We start from the raw sequence: 27,363 nt of genomic DNA on the forward strand, positions 1-27,363 counted from the left end.
TTCATTTGAACTTCTGATCTGTACAAGTCACTTGATACACAACACATACCACCTTATCTGATATTGTTGATGTGTGCTTTTTTGTCTATGAACAAGGCCATAACTATTTTTTTAAATGTTTTTTAGTTGTCGATAGACCTTTATTTTATTTATTTATTTATTTGTTTGTTTATTTATTTATTTAACGGTGCTGAAAATTGAACCCAGTGCCTCACACATGCTAGGCAAGCACTCTACCACTGAGCTACAACCCCAGCCCAAGGGCATAACTCTTACAAAATGCTTTTATGTAGCACCTTTAACACATTAAATCAAAAATAGTTATTTATCCCATCTTTTCGATAGAAAGAATATTACAAAATAACCAAACAGGTTATTTTGATGAGGAGGGACAGCTCTTCTTTACAGAAAAAATGCCAGCTAATAAATGTAGAAGAAATAACAATTAGAAAAATCACAAGTTTGCAAGCCCTGATGAAACTATGGATTCTAGAGAATTACATATTCACATACTACCAAATTATTAATTCACAGACAACTTGCCAGTCTCAAGAACAAAACCTAACTTTAAAATCGTGCTATCAGGGGACCATTACCTTAGTCTACTTAGCACAATTAACTATGTACTAACTTTAGTGTCACTAATAGTGAGAAAACACAATATCATATGCCTCTTGATGTGATGCAACAGAAAATTCAAAGGTCCACCTGGAAAGTTGCTAAGGTGTTAAAATAATGCAAGTCATTCATATTACTTCCAGTGTTTAAGAAACATAGGGACAGAAGAAAAAATTAAATATTACTTTGAGAAAAGAAGCAAACATTCTGCATATCAAATAACTGGCTTAATCTCTTTAAAAAGACAATGTCACATGGAAATAAACAGACAAATCTAGAAGGCAAGATGAACTACAGGGTCATTATACCATTTCTACAACAAAAATAGGATAAAACAAAAAGGGAATGTTAGATTTTTTAAAAATATGGAATGATTCACAAATTTGCACATCATCCTTGTGTAGGGACCATGCTAATCTTCTGTGTATTATTCCAATTCTAGTGTTATGTGCTGCTGAAGTGAGCACTGTTATGGATTTGTTTATCAAGGTACTGGAGATTGAAACCAAGGGCACTTGACCACTAAGCCACATCTCCAGCTCTTTTTAGCATTTTATTTAGAGATAGGGTCTCAACTGAGTTGCTTAGTACCTCAAGTTTGCCAAGGCTGGCTTTGAACTTGCAATCCTCCTGCCTCCTAAGCAAGCCACTGGGATTACAGATATGCACCACCATGCCCTATTCTTCAGTTCTTTTTATTTTTTTTTTATTTTGAGACAGGGTCTTGATAAGTTGCTTAGGGCCTCACTAAGTTGTTGAGGCTAGCCTCAAACTTGCAATCATCCTGCCTCAGCCCCCCCCCCCAGTGACTGCGATTACAGGCATATGCCATCATGCCCAGCTATCACAGAAAGAGACTTGAAAGGCAAGACAGCCAAATGCCATGTGGACCCTATTTAGATCCTGATTTAAACAGATTCATTGTAGTACCTTTGTTTGGTTAAACAATTTAGGAAATTTGATTATTGGCTTAGTGTTGAGAGCCACAGCCGAAGGGGCCCCAGCAAACTTCCAGCTGCCAGCTGATGATTGGCTCACAGCGGCCCCAGCAACTTCTAGCTGCCAACTGATTGGCTCCTCTGCGGTGATGCTCATTGGGCTGTTTCCCTGCCCTTGCAGACCATGGAGCTGCTCATTGGGGGACTTTTTTGGCTCCACCCACGTGACCCAGCCAATCGGTCTCAAGAGCAGGAGGAGGGTGGAGGTTGAGAGGCTTGTGGGAAGCGGGTGGTGGCAGTTGGGCTCTGAAGGTTTTTCCTGAGGAGCTGTTTTGTTTGGCGTATGTGGTTCTAAAAATAAAGTTCGTTTCTTTTGACAAGTGGCTCCTGAATTGTGCCCAGCCAGACTGTGGCAGCTTAGAATTAGATGAACATCAAAGAATTACTGAATAACCATTAATTTTGTTATGTATAATGGAATTATTGTTATATGAGAAAATGTCCCTATTTCTAGAAATGCATACTTAAATACATGGTGAGAAATGGTGTGTCATAATATCTAGTGTCTGAAAATAAAGATGACTGGGGGGACTGAGATTGTAGCTCAGTGTCAGAGTGCTTGCCTAGCACATGTAAGGCACTGGGTTTGATCCTCAGCACCAAATAAAAATAAATAAAATAAAGGTATTGTGTCCATCTACAACTAAAACAATATTTTTTAAAAAGGGCTGGGAATGTGGCTCAGTGGTCAAGTGCTCCTGGGTTCAATCCCTGGCATTAAAAAAAAAATTGTTGGTCTGGGGTTGTAGCTCAGTGGTAGAGTGCTTGCCCAGCATGTATGAGGTACTGGGTTCAATCCTCAGCACCACCTATAATTAAATAAATTAAATAAAGGTATTGTGTCCATCTACAATTAATTTGTGTTTAAATTGTCACAAAGAGCTTTATCAGAACTCTAGAAATTAACCAAAGGCTTTCAGAAACTTAGGAGAGCATTTACTCAAAGACAAATAGCTGAATCTCAGAACAGGGAGATTTATGGCATTTTTACTTGAACTAGACACATTCACCTTCCCCTAGCTCAGTGGTATCCTTGAAAAATAACACTCCACATTCCCAGTAGCAAGCAGTTAGAGCTTTCTTTCAAAGCCTAGCACTAAAAGCCTCTCCCCTAGGAGGAATTCATGAAAATGTTTAAAGGCAAGTACTTAATGTCACAGCTACTTAAGGTGATGCATAATAGTTGTGACAAACAGATTAATCCAAAGGCTTAAAAGGAAGCTGAGGAATGAGATGATCATAGGAAATGTGAAAAGCTCTCACATACTTTGGGGAATCTAGAAGGTCACATGCATGTACAAAGGCTCTGTGAAAGACATGAAAGGGTCCTAAGCATGCACCCCTGGCTGATTCTGAGGCTCTGCACAAGCAGAAAGTGAAAGCTAAAGGAGAGTTATAAAGTGGCTGGCTGAGTGTTGAATGCTGCCCCAACATGCACACAGAGGCCCTTGGCAACACTGGAAGATTCACTAATCCCAGGCATTTAAGGAAATCTGTCAAAACATTAGATGACCAGAAAGCTACCTGAGTAGAGATTTACTCACAAATAAGAATACAAACTTTATAGGATTAGTTCAAAAAAGTCACTAAACAAGTTACACTGGCAATAAGCAAAAACAAAATAAACCCTGGGGAGCAAAGTAAGGAGAATCCAGAGCTGCCATCATATTTAAAATATCTCATTATTAACAAAATTATAAGAAATACAATGCAAAAGGAAAACTAAGGCATACATAAGAAAAAACAAAAAACAAAAGATACTGTGTCTGTCTTCCTAAACAAAGTTGGGCTTACTAGATAAAGACTTAAAATCAGCTATTGTAAATTATTTTGGAGGCTAAAGAAGTCCATGTCTAAACAACTACAAGAAAGGCTGGGCATGATGGAACATACCTGTAATCCTACCATCAAGTTTATCAACACATACACATAGGAGTCTCAGAAGTTCAGAGAGAAATGGAGTACAAAGACTATTTGACGAAATAATGTCTGAGGACTGGGGGTGTAGTTCAGTGTTAGTGCACCTGCTTAGCATACACAAGGCCCTGAGATGTTTGATCCCAAGTACTACACACACACACACACACACACACACACACACACACCCCTATAAACATGTATGAACTTAACAACTGAGCCTCAAAATCCAAAGTAAAGGGAGAAATAGATGGGCTGGGGTTGTGGCTCAAAGGTAGAGTGCTCGTGTAGCATGTATGAGGCACTGGGTTTGATCCTCAGCACCACATAAAGTAAAATAAAGATGTTGTGTCCACCTATAACTAAAGAAATTTTTTGGGCGCTGGGGATGTGGCTCAAGCGGTAGCGCGCTCGCCTAGCATGCGTGCGGCCCGGGTTCGATCCTCAGCAGCACCACATACCAACAAAGATGTTGTGTCCGCCAAGAACTAAGAAAAAATAAATAAATGTTAAAATTCTCTCTCTCTAAAAAAAAAAAAAAAAAAAAAAAAAAAAAAAAAGAAATTTTTTTAAAAGGGAGAAATAGATATTTCAAGAATAACGGCTAGAGAATTCAATACTTCATTTTTAATAGCGAAGAGAACAATTAAAATATCAGTGAAGAACTACAGATATCATTATGTTTGGAATTTCACTTCAAAGCCCTCAAAAAAAAAAAAGCAAAGCAAATGTAGCAAAATGTTCATTATTAACTTTGGGTGATATGTGTTTTATATTTTCATGGCATTAACCTGTCTAATTTTCTATGTTTTCATAACAAAAATATATTTAAAAATGAAAAAAAATTATTATTAATTCTTGTGCTTTAACAACATTAATTTGATTATTGTAGCACTTCAAAATATCTACACTTGAATTTTTTTTCTTTTTGTGGTACTAGGGATTGAACCCAGGGCTTCATTCATGCTAGATAAATGCTTTACCACTGAGCTATATCCCCAGTCAGTGTAATTTAAATGTCTAAAAAGGCTAATTTCTTTTCAACTCTTCTATCCTAAAATTCTTTAAGCTAATTATGTTTACTTTTAAAATATTATTATTTTTTAAATATTTTTTAGTTGTAGTTGGACATAATACCTGTATTTCACTTATTTATTTTTATGTGGTGCTGACGATCAAACCAGGGTCTCGCACGTGTGATGTGAGAGCTCTACCACTGAGCCACAACCCCAGCCCCTTAAAAATTATTTTTAGAGTAAGTTCCCCACAAAATTTGATTAGAATAGTGTCAAAGGTACAAATTAATTTGAAAGGAAATAACACTCAGTTTTGGTAACCAGACATATGGTATACCTCTATTGATTAAGGCCTTCTTTTATGTTCATCAGTGAAGTTTTGAAGTTTTTCTTCTCATAGGTTCCACATGTGTCTTCTTAAGGTTATTCTTGGGTATTTTATATAATTGTTGCTACTGTCAAAAAGGTCTTTTTTCTCTTAGTACATTATGATTATTACTGATATGCAGAAATTCATGGTTTGTGGCTATCTAGTTTATATGTAGGGATTGCCCAATTTACTGAATTCTCTTGCATTTTTAATTCTCTTGCATTTTCTAATGTACAAAATGCCATATTTCTGTTTTCTACTTATATTTATTATACAATCATACAAATTCTTTCACTTGTCAAATATTTACTAAACATCACCCTTTTGCTAGTACTATGCAAGGTGCTCCAGTGAAAACAATGGACAAAAATGAACAGGATTCCCATCCTGGGATCCCCAAATCATCATGACATTTTCTCTTAATTTATTACACAGTCCTTATTTCTGCTTTATTCCTAATTATACTGGCTAGAACTTCAAAATCAATGCTAAATAACAGAAGGGCTAATGGACATACGTCTTATTCCTGATTTTCAGTGAAAATATCTTTGGTAGAACACTGAAATCTTTTTAGACTTGTTTTGAAAATGTGATAATGTTTTAACTAGAGAAATATATACAAATATGTGTGTACATTTACATAAACTTTTAATACAATGTAGGAGATTCAAGGATCCAAAAGTCCATGGACATCAACTAAAGCAGCTCTACCCTAGGGACTAAACACTAAGGATGCTTGACAGGTTCCTGTTACTCAAATGCAAGCACTCTTCCTGACATTTTCAGTGCCTGCAAGGATTCCATAAATAGGCATTTTTACAAATGGCTGGTGGGAAGGTAAATTGTCCCAACCTTTTGGGAAAGTAATTTGCTTGTATGTATCAAGAGCTTTTAAAATGTTTACATTAAGAAACTGCGTTGGCAAATGTAAAGGGAAACAGCCACTCTTGTGCACTGCTTGTGGGAATGTAAATAATTTCTAAGATGCATTATTGAGAAAAATCAAAAACTAATAGAGTATATAAGTAAATGTTATGGGTTAGATGTGGTATCCCCTAAAAGCTCACATGTGACACAATACAAGGAGGTTTGGAGGAAAAATGATTGAGTTACATCCTTAACCCAATAAGTTAATTAATCCCTGATGGGATTAACTGAGTAGAAATTGAAGTGATAGGGTGTAGCTGCAGGAAGTGGGAATCGGGCCTTGGTTTTAGGATATATATTTTGTATCTGGAGAGTGGAGTCTCTCTCTGCTTTCTGATCATCATGTGAGCTGCTTCTCTCTGCCACACTCTTCTGCCATGTTGTTCTGCCTCATTTCAAGACCCCAGGAATGGAGCCTGCTGTCTGTGGACTGAGACATGTGAAACCATGAGCCCTCAAATAAAATTTTCCTCCTCTACAGTTTTTCTGGTCAGGTCTTTTAGTCACATTAGCAAAATAGCTTAATAAAACAGTAAATTTCCAATTGAATAAAAAGAGGAGAAAAGACAATATATACATGTATTTGGATATGCAGAAATTATCTCTGAAAGGAAAATAAGAATCAATTGGAAAAGAGGTAGAAGGGAGACTTTTCACCATTCATTCTCATATAGTTTGACCTTTCGAAAATTTCATTGGGATCCATCCTAAGCAAGTTGCCAGATATACATTTATATATAAAGATGCTCACCTTAAATGTTGTCGCTAATTATGATAAACAATAGCTTAAATGCCTCCAGATTAAAGAAATTAGGTATATCCATAAAATAGGCATTTGTAGCCATTAAAATATTATTTATAAACAATGGCACAGGAACATATTTAACAGATATTAATTTAATAAGTCAAATATATGCATTGATTTTCAATTTTATACTCAATTTCCAGTAAATATAGACTATTAATCACAAGAAAATGTATATGTTAACAAGCTTTATAATATAAATAAAAATGAATGATTTATAGAAGGCTGGGGGTTGGAGAAATACTAAGGGCACAACAGAATTTGATTAAAGAAGAACTAGTGGTATAAATTCTATCGTCTTGAGTTTTAGAGGTATATACCAGGAAAATAAAAACTATGAGGTTGCTTTTCAGGCACATAATTGAAGATGGGGAAAGCAGAAACAGAAGAACATTGCTTTTCATCCTGAACTCCTCCATAGTATTTTATTTGCTATACATTACCTTAATTAAAAAAGACAAAAAATAATTAGAATAGGATATACAATTGCATATACAGTGTTATTTCAACCACAATAACAAGGGTTGTCTCTGGGTAGCAAACTCATGGGTGGTTTCTTCTTTATAATTTCCTCTATCTTTGGTATTTTCCACATTTTCTATTACACTAATGTGAAAATTTTACTTTGACAGGAGATATAAAACTACAAACTACAGAAGAAAATAAAATAAGAAAATAGGCCTATTTTTTTTTATTTGCCAATTGACTAAGAGAACACTTCGCAAAAATGTCCTGCTGTCCTACTCCTCCAACCCCAAACAAACACCAAAAAAGTCAAATAAGGCTTGCTGGGACAAAAGGGCCCTTATTTCCTGAGAACCACAGATACTGAGATTCCAGCATCCTCAATAGCACACTGCTACAGAAATGGCCCTCAGTTTCTCACACCTGTGTGTGTGTGTGTGTATGTGTGTGTGTGTGTGTGTGTGTGTGTGTGTGTCCTTTTGCAATGTGACTTTGGAGCTCCCCTTTTGAGAGGTGTAATCTACTTCTCCAGCCCTGAAATTGAGGTTTGGCCATATAATTTGTTTTGGCCAATGGGACAATAACAATTAAGAAACAAGTAGAGGCTTGAAAAGTGCTTATACATTGGGGCTTGTCCTTTCTTGCTGCTGGAAACCCTTTTGCCACCTTATGAAAGCTTGGGATAGCCTCCTGATGGACGAAAGACAATAAGAAAAAAGGCTCTAGTTATCCAAGTTAGGTACCAGACACTGAGGAACATCTTTTTATACCACCAGTCAAACTGCCTCAGAATGAAAGAACAACTTAACCTACAGAATCATTCTGAAAAATGGTCCATTACTGTTGTTTTAAGCCACTAAGTTTTGGGTTGTTTATTAAGCAGCAAAGGCTCATTGGTATATCCTCCAATGTAAAAACAAGCCAACCAATGAAATAGAGAAAATTATTTGATCACCCTCTAATTTCTATATTCAACTCAATAATGATTCTATCATACTCAGGGATGGCTTCTCAAAAGATGAGTCTTGAACTTTGTAGAGCTCAACAGTCAGCATAATTTACCTCCTTGACTACAAAATTACCAGAGGGCTAGGATGATGATATCAGAATGTTCTCTGAAGCCCTAGTCTGCTTGGTAGAATCTGTTCAAGGTCCTCCTCCTTTCTCCTCAAGTCATAAAGTAAGTAAGCTGCATGTCTCATTATTTCTGGTTTTGCTGAACTGATTATATAACTGTTTAATTACTGACCATTTTATCTCCAGCATCTAACAATCTGTCTGGACATAACAAATGCTTGTTGAATAAACAAATGAGTGTCTGAACTGGGCCTTTTTTTTTTTTTTGGTACCAGGGATTGAACCCAGGGGCACTTAACCACTGAACAACATCTCCAGCATTTTTAATTTTGAGACAGTTTTCACTTAAGTTGCTTAGGGCCTCACTATATTGTTGAAGTTGGCCTTGACTTGGGATCCTCCTGTCTCAGCCTCCTGAGTTGCTGGGATTAAAGGCATGTGCAACCATGCCCAGCTTGAACTGGGTCTTATTGAATTAAATATCCCTTCTACTTCCAGTCTATTTCCTCCCTGACCATACCTACAAAATTAAAGGTACAAAATACTGGATCACCTTTAGGACTCCATGGGGCATCATCTGAATTCTTCTTTTTCTTGGGTCGAGATTTCAGAGCAGGGTCATCATCATCAGATTCCAGGGAAGGGTAGACTGTAGGGAGAGGGGAAAGCAGGGTAAACTGAGATCTCATCCAAAAGAGTGAGACAGAATATACTCCAGTTCTTCCTACTGCACTATAATTGTATCCTTTTCTTAATCCACATTTGACTGTAAGCCTCTGAATGTGATTCATGCCTTCTCTACCTTTGTACCCTTGCTACAAAAGTCCTGCCACATTCACCTAATTTTGATTCATTTACCCAACATCCATATGGTGAGTAATTTCATGAGTTACTTTACTCACCTTTTAAAAACCCCAGTTCTAGATTCACCTCTTATAAGATGACTTCCCTCACATTCCTAATCTGATTCAGGTGCCTCCCTCTCAGATCTCCTCAGTATCTTGTGCTTGATTCTACTGGAATTGCTATACAGTATTTAGGAACTTACTATTAAATCTATTACTCCTAAATTATCATGAGGGCACTGATATATTATTTCCTATTAAGGGAGCCTAAAACAATGCAGAGTAGATGCTCAGTGTTTGCTAAATGAATAGAAAAATTAACAGTAAACACTAAATATACAAATCAGGAACAAAAAGACCATGTGGACTGAGAATCACTGGAATGGAATGTTCTGAATGACAAAACACACATACAAGTATCACATCTAACAGAAACATATAAATATATAGTTTATCATATTTTTCTCACAATCCACATGCAACAGACATAAGATTTAGTGATAATATGGTCTAAAGTATCCTACTGGTGAGGTCAAATTCAGATGTTTCTGATAAGCCTAAAAGAAAAGCAAAGGATAAGAGTGAAAACATTAAACAAGGAGGAGAGGTGGGAGGGAAAGGGAGAGAGAAGGGAAATTGCATGGAAATGGAAGGAGACCCTCAGGGTTATACAAAATTACATACAAGAGGAAATGAGGGGAAAGGGAAAAATAATACAAGGGGGAGGAATGAATTACAGTAGTGGGGGTAGAGAGAGAAGAGGGGAGGGGAGGGGAGGGGAGGGAGGATAGTAGAGGATAGGAAAGGCAGCAGAATACAACAGACATGAGTATATCAATATGTAAATCAATGGAAGTGTAACTGATGTGATTCTGCAAGCTGTATACGGGGTAAAATGGGAGTTCATAACCCACTTGAATCAAAATGTGAAATATGATATATCAAGAACTATGTAATGTTTTGAACAACCAACAATAAAAAAAAGAATAAAAAAAAAAAGAAAAGAAAACTTTCTAATGACTTCTGTGCTACCAGAGAATGAACCCCAGGGTGCTCTGTCTGCTATTAAGCTACATCCCCAGCCCTTTATGTTTTTTAAGATAGCATCTCACTATATTGCCCAAGCTTGCCTTAAATTTGCATCAGCCTCCTGAGTATCTGGGACCATAGGTGTTCACCAACATGCCTGGCTGGCCAATGATTTTTTCTTTTTCTTTTCTTTTTTGGTAATGGGGAATTGAATCCAGGGGTGCTTAACCACTGAGTCATATCCTCAGCCCTTTTTTTGTATTTTATTTAGAGAGACAGTCTCACTGAGTTACTCAGGGCCTTGCTAAGTTGCTGGGGTTGGCTTTAAAGTCAATATCCTCCTGTCTCAGAATCCTGGGCCACTGGGATTACAGGTATATGCCACCATGCCTGGCTTGGCTAATGATTTTTGACATGGGTGCAGAGACCACACCAGATAGACAAGAAATAAGACATTTTTAAAAACCCTAAAATCTGGGGTTATTTAGTCATTATATACCTTGCCTTCAAGAAATGATAAAGCGGTATTTAAGGCTGAAATGAAAGGATAATAAAGAGTAACTTGAAGCTAAAATAACCCCCATAAAAGTAAATATAAAAGGATTATAGTATTTGTGGCTTCTAAATCCTCTTTCTGGTTTGAACCCCAGTATTAAAAAAAAATATATAAATAAATCCTCTTTTTTGTTTCCTAAGTGATTTAGAAGATAAATGTGTAAAATAATTAGCTATAAATCTGTGTCAATAGGAATACAATGCATGAAGAAGTAATTTGGGATCAAAAAACTAGGGAGGAGGTAGAGGTATATAGGAGCCAAGTTGGTTTTTTTTAATTACTTTTTAGTTGTTGATGGACCTTTATTTTTTATTTATATGGTGCTGAGAATCGAACCCAGTGCCTCACACATGCTAGGCAAGCACTCTGCCACTGAGCCACAACCTCAGCCCCTAGGAGCCAAGTTTTTGTAGGCTATGGAACTAGACTGTTAAATGTAAGGATGTTAATTTTAATTCCCAGAGTAATTACTATGAAAATAAAAAAAAAGGAAATGAGTGAATCAAATCAGTACACTACAAAAAAAGCAATTAAGCATAAAAAAGAGATAAAAGAAGACTGAGAAACCAAAAAGTTATAAGACATATAGAAGACAAATCATGGTTAGGTGAGACAGCAGAGACCTGTATAGCCAGGAAGCTAAATCAAGAGGATTGCTTAAGCTCAAAAGTTTGAGGCCAGCCTAGGCAACAGAGTGAGACCTTGTCTCTAAAACAATAGCAACAACAAAAACAACAACAACAAAAAATAGTAAAATAGCAAAAATTCTTTCTTATTGGTAATCACTTTAAATGCAAACAAATTAAAGTCATCAATCCAAAGAGAGAGATTGGGAGAATGAAGTGAAAATATGATCCAATAGTATATCATCTGCAAGATCTGAAACAAACAACTAAGATGAAAGCAAAATGCTGTAAAAACACACTCCACGCAAATAGCAACCAAAAAGAAAGCTGCAGTGACTATGCTAACACCAGGCAAATTACACTGCAAGTTGAAAACTGTTACAGGATGCAAAGAAGAGAATTACATAATCTGGCCAATCCAAGAACATGTAACAATCAAACGCACACAGGAGTGCGCACACACAAACACACCCCTAATGAGTGAATCTCAAAATATATGAAACACTGACACAATTGAAGGAAAACAGCAATTCTACAAGAATAACTGGAGACTTAAATGTTCCATTTTTGATTCTATATAAAACACGCAGAGAGAAGATAAATAAGGGAATAAAAGACTTGAAAACATTCTAAACCAATTAGACCTTATGGACAAGTATAGAACACTCCACACAAAAAGAATAGGAAACACATTTTTCTCAAGTGTACAGGAAACATTCTCCAGAACATACTACATATTAGGTAACAAAATTAGTCTTATTGTGTATTAAGAAACCAAAATCAGGACTGGAGTTGCGTCGCTCAGTGATGGAGCACTTGCCTTGCACGTGGGAGGCAATGGGTTTGATCCCCAGCACCACATAAAAATAAATAAAAGAAAGGTATAAGATATTACATCCATCTACAACTAAAAATATTTTTAACAAACAAAAAGAAGCTAAAATTGGGCTGGGGATGTGGCTCAAGCGGTAGCGCGCTCGCCTGGCATGCGTGCGGCCCGGGTTCGATCCTCAGCACCACATACCAACAAAGATGTTGTGTCTGCCGAGAACTAAAAAATAAATATTAAAAATTCTCTCTCTCTCTCTCCTCTCTTTAAAAAAAAAGAAGCTAAAATTATACAAAATATTTTTTCAAACTGCAATGGAATGAAACTAAAAATCATTAAACAGAAGGATAAATGGAAAATTTTTTTAAAAAAAACAGGTAGAAATTAAATAACACTCTCTAAAATAGCCAAAGAAGAAATCAAAAGTGTGAGTATGAAAAATTATAAGATGGATAAAAAAACACAACATACCAAAACCTACGGGATACAGCAAAAGTTTATAGCTGAAAATACCTTCATGTAAAGACATGAAAGATCTTAAATCAATAGCCTAACTTCCATAATATTCCTTCAAAAAGCTAAGAAAAAGAAGACCAAACTAAACCCAAAGCTAGAGAGAAATAATAAAGATGAGAAATAAATGAAATAGACTAGAAAAGCAATAGAATCAAGAAAACCAAGTTAACTCAATAAAACTGGCAAGTACTTATAGCTAAACTAATCAATAAAAAAAGGAGAAAAGACACAAAGACTCGAGCCATTAATGAATCTTAAAGGCATTCTGCTGAGTAAAAATGCCAGTCTCAAAATATCATACAGCACAATTCCATTTATAAGACTTTCTGGCAAAGGCAAAGCTACAATGATAAAGAGCAGATCAGGGACTGCCAGAGGTTTGGAGTAGAGGGAGGATATGACTTCAAAGTGGAAGTAACATAAGAGAGTATAGGGGGTGATCAAAGGATTCTATATCCTCACTGTGGTAGTTACAAGTATCTAAACATGTGTATACCAAAAAAGCCAATTTTACTTCATTTTAATTAAAAACATAAAATTTAAAACCCTTCATCAAAAGGCAGACTGAAAATAAATGACCCATGCTTTTAACTCAAGATGTTAAAAAAGAACACTGATAAAAGGAACAAAAAATCAGACATAAAGAAAATAGTAAACAACATCAACCATTAGAAAGGATCAATAAAATAAAAAACTAATCTTTAAGAAGAACATTAGGGCTGGGGTTGTGGCTCAGTGGTGGAGTGCTCACCTAGCACGAATGAAGCACTGGGTTCGATCCTTAGCACCACATAAAAAAAATAAAATAAAATAAAGACATTGTGTCGACCTAAAACTAAAAAATAAATATTAAAAAAAGAACATTAATTGGGCTAGGGTTGTAGCTCAGTGGTAGAGCCTTACATATGTGAGGCACTGGGTTCAATCCTCAGCATCATATAAAAATAAAGATATTGTTGAGCTGGGGATGTGGCTCAAATGGTAGCGTGCTCGCCTGGCATGCGTGCAAGACGGGTTCGATCCTCAGCACCACATACAAACAAAAATGTTGTGTCCACCGAAAAAACTAAAAAATAAATATTAAAATTCTCTCTCTTTAAAAAAAAAATAAAATACAGATATTGTGTCCAGAGTGTAATGCATTCCACTATTGTCATGTATATAAAAAATAAATTAAAAAAATATTGTGTCCAACTACAGCTAAAAAAAATTTTTTAAAAGAACATTAATCAAGTAAACTAGACAAACTATAATTAAAAACCATGACCAAGCATAGCAAATCTCAAGAAGAAAATGTAGATTCAAAATTAGTATTCACTATATTAATAAACAAAAAAATGTCTTTTTATCAAAACATGCCAAAAAACTGTTTGGTGAAACCTAATACTACCTAATCTTAAACAAAATCACTCAAATAAGAGAGACTTCCCTAAACTTTATGAGTATAGTCTGAGAAACATTGGCAGTATCCCCTTTAAAGTCAGAAATACCACAAGGATGCCCACTATTATCATGATGACTCAACATTATAATAAAACTAGGGACTGAACTGTGTCCCCTCCAAAATTCATATGTTGAAGCCATAACCCCCAGAACCTCAGAATGTGAATGTATTTGGAGATACCTTTAAAGAGGTATAAAAGTTAAAATAAGGCTGTTAGTATACCCTCTAATTCCATCTGACTATTATCTTACAAGAAGACAGTAGGCTACACAGATATCAGGGGCCTGTGTACACAGAGGGAAAACCTCATGACAAGGCAAAAAGAAGGGGGCCATCTGTAAGCCTAGGAGAAACACCTCTGGACAAACCAACCGTGCTGGCACTTGATCTTGAACTTTCAGCATCTAGAACTGTGAGGAAAAAAATGTTGTTTAAGCCACACAGTTTGTGGTTTTTCTTTTTGGGGGTACATCTACCAAACTAATACAGGATGCATAGGTCACCTACCTCAAAAGAAGTCAAATCAATTAACTGAAAAATTAGAACAACTAATGAGTATAGTAAGGGAGTAGAATACAGGATCAATATGGAAAAATCACCTCTTTTCCTCCATATTAGCAAATAGCCAATTAGAAAGAAAAAAAAAACACATGAAAAGATGTCATTTTTAGTAGGAACCAAAATAAAATACTTAGGAATAAACTGAAGAAATAAACCAAAAAAAGATATATACAAGAACACTTAAATAAATGGAAAGACAGACCACACTTAATGACAGGAAGAGAAGAGGGCCTATTAATAGTTCATTGTTCATACCCAAAAGGTATGAGGAATGATGTCAATGCTGTTGAGAAGTTGCACTGATTCAAAAGCAATTTTCCCTGGCATATTGTTTTTAGTCAGTTAGTGGTATTTTTTCCCCTTACAACTACAGAGAAATCCTTAGCAATATATGAAGACATACAAAAAAAAGCTAAAAATCCCCACCAGAGCAAGACCAAGTGGTAACTCTGTTTTAAACCGAATTAGGTTCTGGTGGGACAAGAAGCTTGCTGACAGAGCATACAAAGTTGCAAAAATATCATCCCCCTGTGTTTAAAAAGGAGAGAGAGGGAGGGAGGGAGGGAGGGGGGGAGAGGGGGAGAGAGAGAGGGAGAGAGGGAGGGAGGGAGGGAGGGAGGGAGGGAGGGAGGGACTAGGAATATGGGTCAGTGGTAGAGATTGCCTAGCATGCACAAGGCCCTGGGGTTTAATTCCCAGCACAAAAAAGAAAGAAACACTGATAAAGACAAGGCCCTGGATCCAAATGTTTTCAGGAATTCACATCTGGGCCAGCTACCTGGGAAGCTGAGACAGGAGGATTGCAAGTTTGAGACCAGCACTAAGACCTTATCTCAAAATTAAAAAAAAAAAAAATGGAGGAAGGTGGCTGGGAATGCAACACAGTGGTAAAATGCCCCTAGGTTCAATTCCAAGAATCTTAAAAAAAATCCACATCTGGAAGTAAAAAACTAGAGTCCATGCTTTAAGGCTATAGATGATCTGCTAACTGTGATGCTGGGTGTAAATGCCAATGGACTCTAATTGGGCAAGGATTATTATTAGAAATGCCGTTATCTGAGCCAGTGTTTTGGCTTTAAATTCATATAATATTTTGAGGGATTTACCTTATTTTCCCCTTTTTTTGTAGGGGGTGGGGGGGACTGGGGGATTGAACCCAGGAGTGCTTTACCACTGAGCTACATCCCCAGCCCTTTTTATTTTTTTATTTTGACACAGGGCCTCTCTAAGTTGCTTAGGGTCTTACTAAATTGCTGAGGCTAGCCTTGAACATCCAATCCTTCTGTCAGCCTCCTGTGTTGCTAGAATTACAAGCATATGCCACCACACCTTGCCCCTAACTTCTTTTTCTTATAATCCCTGTGTTTTTAAAGTACTTTTTAGTTGTAGATGGACAAAATACCTTTATTTATTTACCTTTATGTGGTGCTGAGGATTGAACCCAGTGCCTCACCCATGCTACGCAAATGCTCTACCACTGAGCCACAACCCCAGCCCCAATCCCTACATTTTTGTTCATAAATATTCAGGACATGAGATTTTTCAGGAATGTATACATCCCATTAGAGCAGAAAGGACTCTGGTGAAAGATGTCCGTCTTCATAAATTTATTTACACATTCCATGCAAACCTAATTTAAAGATCCTAAAAGGATTGTTCATGGAATTTGATGATGAGCTGATTTCTAAAAATTCATCTATAATAGAACAAAGCTCATTAACAGTCAAAAAATTCTGGAAATATTAAAAAAAAACCCTAAGGAGATCTCTCTTTAACTGCTTTTGCCATGTAGCTGGACAAAGTAGGGGAAAAGAGAAACAGAAGCTGAGTGAACTGTTTGTTCTTCTGAGGACTGGTTAAACCAGGTCCAGATATCTTAGTTGTACTTTGATGCAACTGGCTGTTGAAGGTAAGGTGGGCCAGGGGAACTTAGCATGTCTCTTAAGACCAATTATACTTTAGCCTATAGATAATGGGCTTGCTGAGCATCTGTACTCTCAGGTCCAAAGCAAGTTCTGCAGAGCAGGTTTGCTTCACCAGAAACAAAGACCTACAGTAACTAAACTATATCGTATTGCCACTGGACTAGATAGATTAATTTTATGGAACAGAATAATAATAATAATAATATCTAACATACTGTGCTTATGATGTGTTGGGCAATGTTTTATATATATTTTCATTCCTCACAACAACCTACAAAGTAGGTACTATTAAAGTACTATTACCACAAAAGGCTAAGAAGTTAGCTTACTTTCCTAAACTCACATAGCTATCAAGGCACAGAACTGGAACTAGAATAGAAAATTAAATACACACATATATGAGAAATCAGTTTATGACAAAGATGGACTTTAAATCATGGGGCTAATGATGAGCTAGTTAACGATGCAGTGGGGGGAGATAAATAAATATTCACATGAAACAAAATTAAGCTAAAGTCTTACCTTCCACAATGCACAAAGCTTAACTTCAGATAAAGAAATAAAAGCTTTAACTCCTACACAAGTTTTAGGTAAAAATATAAAAAGGGCTTCTTAATGAAAACACAAATATAAAAACTATAAAAATAGCACAGTGTGTTAGAATCTTCTACATGCTAAAAATATTATACATAAAATTAAAATATAATAGACTGAAATATTTTTCTGTAATTTAAAGAGCTGAGAAAGAGCATTCTGGGGGAAGAACCAGCCTGTACAATGGTTCTGACACAGTGGCTGGTTGACAGTTTAATAAATGACAGGAAGTATAATGTAGATGGAGAGGAGCAGGAAATGGAGAGAGATGGGGGAGGGGGAGGGAGGGGAAGGTAGCAGCAGATCATGCAGAACTTTGAAGGCAATAGTTAGAAGTTAGGTTTCCATTATAAAGTGATATGGGAAACCACAAGAGGTTTTAAGAAGAGTGACAGGTTAGCCCTCATGCTTTAAGGAGGTCACTTGACTATGGTATAGAGATCAGATCAGAAGTGAGGCAATGAAATAGGAGTCTGAAACTGTTTCAGTAGTTCAGAATACTGATGGCCCCAGAACCAGATTCACCCTGCTCCTTACTTCTACCCTTCCTTCTTCTCCCTACTGAAGCTTAATTATATGGAAGTCTGTGTAGACATGAGAAAAAATACATGATGCTCCTCTCTAACAAAAAAATCAACATATCCATAACTTATGTTGGAGCAAAAAATATTCCAACAAATCTAGAACACATACAGAACTCTTACAAATCAATAAGAAAAAAATTCCAGTAGGAAAAATAGGTGAAAGATTGAATAGATAATTCACAGAAAAGGAATAAAGAAACAACAAACATGTAAAACAAACTAAAACGCCATCTTTTCCCATGGGATTAAAAAAAGCTGATAATATCTCCACTGCTAGGGAAGGCTGTGGAGAAACAGGTTATTTCTCATACACTGCTCAATATGCTGGCCCCAGTGAAGGACAACTTTTCACTATCTATTAATATTTATCTTGTATATAACCTTTAACCCAGCAGGTCTGTCTACCCTGGACAAATATTAACTGGCACATGGGTGCAAAGAAATATTATCAAATATTTTCATTGCACCATTTGTTAATAACAAAAATAAACTTAAAAACAAACCTAAATGTCAACTTCAAATGAATAATTAAATATATGATGTACATCTGTGTTATAAAATATTATACAGCAAGGAGATATATACATATCAATGAAGTAGGTCTCCATGTACTAATGGGGGAAAATATCCAAGCAAATTGCAGAAACACACAGAGTAAATAAGTACACCTCTAACTATATTATGTCTATATAGAGTGTGAACATGATGAGAGGAAGGGTATACATCAAACTGGGCTTAGAGAGGAAGAATATTAGTTATAAGGAAGTTTTGATTTCTCTGCTTTGTTTTAATCTTGGTCAATGAACACTAACCATATTTTATAGTTTTTTAAAAATAATATTAAAACAAAATCCACACAATGTTATCTGCATTATACAAACAAGTACATTGTAGTCCTCAAAAAAGCTTAGCTTCAAAATACTCATTTGTAAATGTAAAAAGTCCACTGAAAAGTCCTAGTTATCCCTCCGTAGCCACATGGAACCGGTCTCAAGAACCACCCCTCAACCAAAATCCCAGGATGCTCAGTCCCTAATATAAAATAGCACAGCATTTGTATATATCTATGTACATTCTCCTGGATATTTTAAATCATATCTAGATTACCTGTAATATTTAATACAATGTAAATGCTAAATAAAATAGTTGTTATACTATCTGTACATATTCAGTAGAGATGTAATTTCTTTTTCCAAAGATTTTTTTGGGGGTGCTGGAGATTGAAATCAGGGGTATTCAGCCACTGAGCCACATCCCCTTCCCTGTTTTGAATTTTATTTAGAGACAGGGTATCACTGAGTTGCTTAGAGCCTCGCCATTGCAGATTTTTGAAGATTTTTAATACACTGTTAGTTGAATCTGCAATTGTGGAACCCACATATATGAAGGACTGATTGTATATACCTATGCAAGTGATGAACTGGCCAACACAAAACATAAATACAGGTAGTATAAGAAAAATAAGAGGGAAACAAAGTTACCAGAATGAAAATTGGACAGTACTAAAAATAGACAATAGCTAATTATAAGAGCAACCAGTTTTTGAGAACTTTTCACAAGTGAGACACTGGTGATTCAGGTACTCTGTGCAAGCATAATCTCTAATTCTTACATCAACCTTTGAGATATCCTCCCATTTTACAGAATAAGAAAACATGACTCAGAGAAACTAAGTATCAGGCTTAATGTCACATCTTTGCTCAACAGGCTATTCTCTCTTGGGACTGGATATGAGACTGATGCTGGCTTGGACCCATGTGCTTAGCTGCCCTTACTATACTCTGCATCCTTGAAGCATGCTCCCAAACTGTCCTGTTCATCCAGACTGGCATTCTCCTCCTCTTCCTCGCTCTCGGTTCTCCAATATGCAGGACGCTTGATGGGCCGCTTCCCTGGGGTGCGCTGAGAAGCAGGACTGCTAGACACTGTGCCCAGACCACTGCTGGAACTCCCACTGCTTCTGTCCTGCCCTCCTGTCCACCAGGCCTGCAGGCTAGAGGTAGCCGGTGAAGAAGATGAGGACTGCAGGTTGGCCATGCACAGCATGCCCTGGATGGCCTCCTGAGTGCTGGGGGAGGCTGGAGCCTCGCTGCAAGGGAAAGAGGAGAAATGCTAAGGAAGTTTCTCTAGCTATCAGAAGAAACCAGTTATCAGAACAGTCAGGGAAGAGGGACACATCAGCTGTGGGGATCAAGGTAGGATGAAGGAGAGAACCATCCAGGATGAAAAACTAGGAATCAAGGTAATGGATCAAGACAGTAACAAAGACTGTTTTCCTGAAAAGCCAGTCCTTCTAGCCTCAAATCTCTCTCCACAGACAGCAAGCAAGATGGCAAAAAGGGGGCACTCCACCTTCCCTGTTCAACAATGCTGCATTTTTTCCTTTTTTAAAAGTCATCCTTCTCTGACTCTTTTGGCCTCTCTTCCAACTTCCAAAGAGCACAGAACTGATGCCCCTTTGAAGTCTATCCACCCTATCACTGTCAGATCTGAAGTTCCTTGAGACAGGTTTCATGTCTACTTTATTCTTTCAGCCTAAATGCTCTGGATAATTCTTTGTCCATTTAAATGGATCAATAAATACATGATGAATAGCTGCCTAGCTCCTTGGATGGGAGAGGGTGATGCTGTCTCATTTCCTGGAAATGGGAGATCAAAGACAGTACTCACGTGAGGGCAGCATAGTCAGGTCCCCCCACCTGCCTGCTGGCCTTAAGTAGATCAAGAATTCCACCAGCTCCACTCCCATTCCCAAGCTTGCCTTCAACCCCTTCAACCATGTCCTCATCTGTTGTATAGTCCTCCTGTTGGGGGGAGAGAGCACATCAACTCAGCTGCCCAGGGTTGGTCTGCTGAGGCCCCGATACAAGATGGACAATTTGACTCCTAATATCTTCTGAGCACCAAGTGTAGACAGAGTACTAAGCAAAGTATTTATTCTTTCATCCTAATCTCTAAAACATCTTTGTGAAGCAGTATACCTTCTATTTTATAAATAGGGAAAACAGTCTAGTGAAGTAAAATGATTTGTGCAAGTTGTATCAGATAACTTTTTTCTATATCACATTGCATTTTATTCTCTTTTGTATTACGGGGTTTTTAAATTTTTCAGCTAAACTGTAATATTCCTTTACATGCTGCACAGTATACAATCTTTTACTTAATAAATATTTCAAGAATTGTAGCTGGAACAGTGGTGCATGCCTGTAATCCCAGCAGCCTGGGAGACTAAGGAAGGAGGATTGAGAGTTCAAAGCCAGCCTCAGCAAAAAATGAGATGTTAAGCAACTCAGTGAGACACTGTCTCTAAGTAAAATACAAAATAAGGCTGGAGATGTGGCTCAGTGGTCGGGTGCCCCTGAGTTTAATCCCCAGCACCCTATCCCCCCCCAAAAAAATAATTGAATGCATAGGATATCTTTGCCCCCTTTTCAACTAGAATGATAACCTGTCTTCTGTCTCTGTGACCAGAATGAACACAAGACCGGACACAGAGCAGGCACCTACCTCAATGTCAAACTCAACTTCTCCTGGTTCACGAACTCGGTTGGGGTCAGAGCATGGCTTAGCACGGGGCAACTTCCGGGGAAATTCTAAAAAGCAATGGAATATACTTATCATGAAACTAAGATTAGCATCCAAGATAAAAAATCAGAGGAAAGAAAATAAGACTAAATTTCTTGGAGGCTAAGGCAGGAGGATCGCAAGTTCAAAGCTAGCCTCAGAAACAGTGAGCACTAAGTGACTCAGTGAGACCCTGTCTCTAAATAAAATATAAAACAGGGCTGGGCTGGGGATGTGGCTCAGTGGCCGAGTGCCCCTGAGTTCAATCCCTGGTTACCACCCCCCCACACACACACAAAAAGAAAGAGACGTGTGGAATTAACTGAAAATTAAACCTCTAAAGGAAAGAAAATGATGGAGAACTACACAGCCTGGTAAATCAGAATGCCAACAAGCTCAGGCCTAAGGTTTTGAGTTTATCAAGGGAGCCAAAAACAAATGTAAAATGGGTAGGACAAGAAAGAGAAAAAACAGATACATACTTGATCTTATTATCAGGGTAGCCTTCTCTTTTCCCAATCTCTCATCAATCTGCAATTCATCATCTGAATCCAAGTCAAATTCATCCTCCATCATCTGTTCAGCCACCAGCCTTGCCTTGTCCACCTTCTTGGCAATTTTGGCTCTCCGAGATTTGGATAAACTCTTCACCCTCTTAGTACTAGAGAGAAAGGGAAAGAGAACATAAAAAGAGTCATGTAACGGGACAGGGCTCAATGGTAGAATGTATGCTTGGTGTGTGCAATCCTCAGCACCAGAAAAAAAAAATTAAGGTAGTAATTCTCCCCAAATTGATCTATAAATTCAATGCAGTCCCTAACAAAATTCAACCAGCTGTTCTGTAAATGACAAAATAATAGTACATAGACATGCAAAGGATTTAAAGTAGCCAACACTATTTTGAAAAGAATAAAGATCAGAGAACTGACTCTACCCGATTTCAAAATTATAACCTAAAAAGTTATAGCAATCAAGGGAGTGTAATACTGGAACAAGAACAGACTATTAAATAGTTTAGTGGAAAAAAATAGAAAGTCCAGAAAAAAACTCTTAAATTTATGGTCAACTGATTTTGACAATGGTATTAAGGCAATTCAGTGTGGGATGATTCTTGCAACAAAGAGTGCTATGACAACTGGATATTTAGATGCAAAGAAATTAATGAGCACCCTTACCTCACATGATACAGAAAGGTTAACTCAAAATGCATCATAGATCTAAATATAAAAGCTAAAACTATAAAACTCATAGAAGGAAACAGAGGAAAATGTTTTTGTGACCTGGAATTAGGTAAAAATAAATTTTTTTGTGCTTCAAACAAAACCATTAAGAAAATAAAAAGTAAGGCTGGGCATGGTGGCATATGCCTGAAGCCTAATTCTTTGGGAGGCTGAAGGCAGGAAGATCTTTTGAGGCTAGGAATTTAGGACAAGACTGGGCAACATACCGAGATCCTGTCTCAAAACAAAACAAGAACAAAAGAACAAAAAGTCAAGCCACAGATTGAAAAGAATTTAAAGATTATTTATCAGGTAAAGGAACTGTACACAGAATATTTAAAGAACTCTTAGAATTTAGTAGTAAGACAAGTCAAGGCAAACAAAAGCCAGGCAAGACAGTGTACGCCTGCAATCCTAGTAGCTCAGGAGACTAAGGCAGGAGGATCACAAGTTCAAAGCCAGCTTCAGCAACTTAGTAAAACCTTGTTTCTAAATAAAATATTTAAAAAGGGCTCAGGATGTGGCTCAGTGGTTAAGCGCCCCTAGGTTCAACCCTCAGTACAAAAAAAAAAAAAAAAAAAAGGCAAGCAAAAAATCTAAATAGACATTTCTCCAAAGGTAATATGTACAAATGGCCACAATCATACAAGATACTTGACATCAGTAGTCATTAGGAAAATGCAAATCAAAACCATCCTGACACTGGTGACAACATGGATAAACCTAGAAGACATTCTCCTAAGTGAAGCAAACCAAACATGGAATGAAAAATACTGCATGATCTCACTTAAAAGTGAAATCTAAAAAAGTCAAATTCATAGAAGCAAAGAGTAAAATAGTTAGTATTAGGGGTAAGATAAGGTAGGAGAGACATTGGTCAAAATTTCACTTATGTAGGATGAATAAGTTCTAGAGATTTAATATACAGCAAAGTGACTCTAATCAATTCTACTATACTAGGTACTTAAAATTTCCTAAAATATTTGTATTCTTAATACAAACACACATATATACACAGAGATGGAAAGTATGTGAGGTGATGGAAGTAATAATTAGTTTGATATTTCAGAATGTAGATGAATATCAAAAACATCATACTGTAAACCTTAAGTATATATAATTTTGAAGGATGTGTATATAGCTCAGTGGTAGAGCACTTACCTAGCTAGCATGTGCCAGGTCCTAGGTTTGATCCCCAAGACCACAGGGGGGAAATATACACACACACACACACACACACACACACACACACACACACACACACAAACACACACAATTTACATATTTTTTTAAAAACACAATGAGGTACCCCCTTTATACCCACCAGAATAGCTATAATCAAAAAGGCAAGCAGTAACAAGTGGTGGCCAGTATGTTCAGAAACTCATGATTGCTAGTGGAAATTAAAATGGTACAGACACTTTAGAATAATGTTGGATGGTTTTTTAAAAAGCTAAACATGGAGTTATCATATGATCTAACAATTTTACTTCTAAGTAAGAAGCCAAAGTATATGTCCACACAAAAACTTGAACATGAATGCTTAGAACATCATTCATTATTCAGAATAGCTCCAAAGTTGAAGCAATTCAAAAGACTATTAATTTGTGAATGGATAAATGAAAGTGGTATATCTATACAACACAATACTATTCAACAATAAAAAGGAACCAACTAATGAAACATGCTAAATCATTGATGAATATGAAAAATATCATGCCCCAAAAGAAGCCATGTTACTTGATTTCATTATGTGAAATATCCACAAAAACAAATTTACAGACAGAAAGAAAATCAGCAGTTGCTAGAGACTGTATGAGAATGAGTACCCATGGTCATACGGAATCTTTTGAGCATGAAAGAGATGTTCTAAAATTGGATTTTGGGGTTTAAGATTTAGTTGAGTAGTACAGTGCATGCCTAGCATGTGTGAATGCTAGGTGCAATCTCCATCACCAAACAAACAAAAAACTGGATTGTGGTGATGGATGCATGATTCTATAAATTTACTAAAATTCATTTAATTGTATACTTGGAACAGGCTATGTTTTTTTTAGATGGACACAATACCTTTATTTTATTTGTTTTTATTTTTATATGGTGCCAGGAATCAAACCCCATGCCTTGTACTTGTTAGGCAAGCACTTTACCACTGAGCTACAACCCCAGCCCCTGAAAGTTAGTTTTATGGTATATAAATTATACCTCAAAAGATCCCACTCATAAGAAGAACCTAAAAAGTTTATTTCATAAAAGTTGATAATGGAGTAGTGGTTGGTTACCAGAGACCAGGGAGAAAATGAGAAAGGGGAAAATAAAGAAGTCAATTGATGGGTACATAATTATTGGTTGAGAAGATGAATAAGTTCGGACATTCTACAGCATGGCAGGGTTCTGTTCTACCTAACAGAAACACGTTATAATCTCAAAATAGTTAAAAAGAGGAACTTGTATGCATCATAATGAAATAATTACTCAGACTGGGGATATAGCTCAGTGGAAACTTCCCCTATCCCACATTCAAGCCCTTGTACAAAAAGAAAAAAATTAAAAAGTAAATAATTGGGCTGGGTCTGTACCTCAGTGACAGAGCGTTTGCCTAGTATGTGTGAGGCACTAGGTGTTAATCCTTAGTACTGCATAAAGAACTAAACAAATAAAGGCATGCTGTCCACCTACAACTAAAAAAAAAGAAAATAATTATTCTGGATTGATAACTACCTAGTGTATTATGAATCAAAGCATCACAGCGTACCTCATAAATATGTTACAAAAAGTATGTCTATCAAAAATACATATCTATGGAGGAAATGAAAAAAAATGCAAAAAATGGCTTCAGCAATCCTGTTATATATGGTAAACAATATTAAACAGTTTTTTTAAAGAAAACAAGTTTCTGATAAATCAGTATATTCACACATTCATCTAATACTCATTTTTGTTGAAGTATCTTTCAGAGAACTAATATTAAATTGACCTATTTTCTATCTCATACACTTGTTGGAATATAAAATGAGTTAATGCATGACAAGTGCCCAATGGTGGCTACTAGTACAATTAAGCTGTTTGGGCCTCAGTTATCACTTAAGTAAAATGGGTATAACAATATCTTGATGGTTGTTTTGAGGACTAAATAAAATGTAAATAGCTAAGATAGAGTTTGATACAACACAGATGCTCAATAAATGTTATTCATACCCTTATCTTTTAACTTCTAATTATGAAAAATTTCAAACATATACAAAAATAAAAATATACAATGAACTCCCATCTAGTACCTAGCTAAATTTCAACAAGTGTGAACATACAGTGAATCTCGTTTCATCTACACCTCACTCCCTGCAAAACACTGAATTTGAAGAAAAGCCCAAACATATTATCATTATGATCTGTAAATATTTCTACACCTTGATACTCTCTATTCACTTAATGATAGCTTCTGACAGCTGCAGCAGGTAAGAGAAGCAGCATAAGAGAAAGACTGGTGGGGAAGGGGGAATATCTCCCAGTATTCTCAATGGCCATTATAAACTGAAGTTTTAGGGCTCTCAATTTTTTCCTCTCCAGGAAACCTACCAGGAATTCTGAACGAAGGCAATGCTCAAAATTTTCTGTAATCTTACTCTTCAGTAACTCAGTTTTCAAACCCCAAGAACAGTTGTGCTTTCAGAATCTGCTCTACCCTTACTCCATTTTCTTATTTTCCAGCCACACAGAACTACTACACACTACACTCTCCCTTGAGATTTAAAGTGAGCCCTTTTCTACAAAAAGGCTATTAAAGTATCATCATTGTGTTTCTACATTATTCATACTCTGTACTTGACTCTTGACTTTGCTGTCTATAGTGTTCTGAGTATCCAGGTGATAGCCCTTACTGCTCTCCCCTGCCTCTGCTTCCCTACATATTTCAGGGTTTACTGATGAACTACTTAGCTTCTGGCCATACCCACATCATCGTCATTACCTTTGATCTCCATTTTATCAGCACTTTGATAAGAACTACCATTTATTAAGCATCTACTATGTGCCAGGCACCATAATAAGAATTTCACACATATTGTGTTATTTAATCCTAAAGCAAGCTTCATATGTAGAACAGATAAAATGACAACACTAAGATGCAGAAAGATGAATTGAATTACCAAAGTGTCACAGTAAATATGGTGTCAGAGTTGGGATTCAAACAAAGGACTACATATGCATACACATACATGTGTGCATACATGACTTTTTAAAAAATAAAATGGAACTATTCTTATACATTATTTTGTAACCTAATTTTTTTCAGTTGAGAATATATCTTGAAGCGGGGCACAACTGGCCAGCAGGCCCCAAGGCTGAACTCTCTGTAGTCCCAACTACTTAGGAGGCTAACGTAGAAGCACCCCTTAAGTACGGGAGTTCAAGAAGAGCCTAGACAACATAGCAAAACCCCATCTCAAAAAATAGATAGATAGATAGATAGATAGATAGATCGATATACTTATAGATATATGGATATATCTTGGTCATCTTTCTGTGTCAATGGATATTAAAAATGTCCCATTCTTTCAAACAACTACATGGTATTCCATTCTGTAAGACATATCATAATTTATATATCTAACATTCACTGATGAATATTTGAGCATTTCTAATTATTACTACAAATAGTGATGCAGTTGAGCAGTGAACATTTCTCTTTATACACTTGTGCAAAGATTTCTATAAACAAAATTCCAAAAATCAAATCACAAGTCAAAAGGTATATAAAACACTAATGCTTCTGACCAATAAAATACTTTTTTTTTTCAGCCAGTGGTTCCATCCCACTGACTTACTGAAATTCTAGATTTATATAAGCATTTTCTCAGAATTGCCAATTAGATTCCTCA

The 27,363-nt window shown here is 36.6% G+C and overlaps 1 protein-coding gene and 1 non-coding gene across 5 annotated transcripts in view; both read right to left on the bottom strand.

Annotated features, from left to right (window-relative positions):
• The window catches only part of Phf8 (PHD finger protein 8), an 83,607-nt gene that overhangs the window by 9,012 nt on the left and 47,232 nt on the right, over positions 1 to 27,363 (bottom strand). For 2 of the 4 annotated variants that reach the window (XM_021719773.3, XM_005339775.5), the window contains 5 exons: positions 21,749 to 21,927; positions 21,210 to 21,295; positions 20,373 to 20,506; positions 19,478 to 19,791; positions 8,747 to 8,842 (listed from right to left, as the gene is read on the bottom strand). In XM_021719773.3, the coding sequence (XP_021575448.1) occupies positions 8,747 to 8,842; positions 19,478 to 19,791; positions 20,373 to 20,506; positions 21,210 to 21,295; positions 21,749 to 21,927 (809 nt within the window). Of the gene's footprint in view, positions 1 to 6,725; positions 7,095 to 8,746; positions 8,843 to 19,477; positions 19,792 to 20,372; positions 20,507 to 21,209; positions 21,296 to 21,748; positions 21,928 to 27,363 lie in introns of those variants that run through there. The other 2 variants (XM_021719774.3, XM_078034775.1) reach the window with 2 other exon arrangements.
• Positions 978 to 1,085, bottom strand: LOC120890939 (U6 spliceosomal RNA). The gene has a single exon (XR_005735415.2). It is a non-coding gene; the product is annotated as a U6 spliceosomal RNA (small nuclear RNA).

The sequence above is a fragment of the Ictidomys tridecemlineatus genome, chromosome X, assembly GCF_052094955.1.
Source record: "Ictidomys tridecemlineatus isolate mIctTri1 chromosome X, mIctTri1.hap1, whole genome shotgun sequence".
In the NCBI taxonomy this organism is placed as follows: domain Eukaryota; kingdom Metazoa; phylum Chordata; class Mammalia; order Rodentia; family Sciuridae; genus Ictidomys; species Ictidomys tridecemlineatus.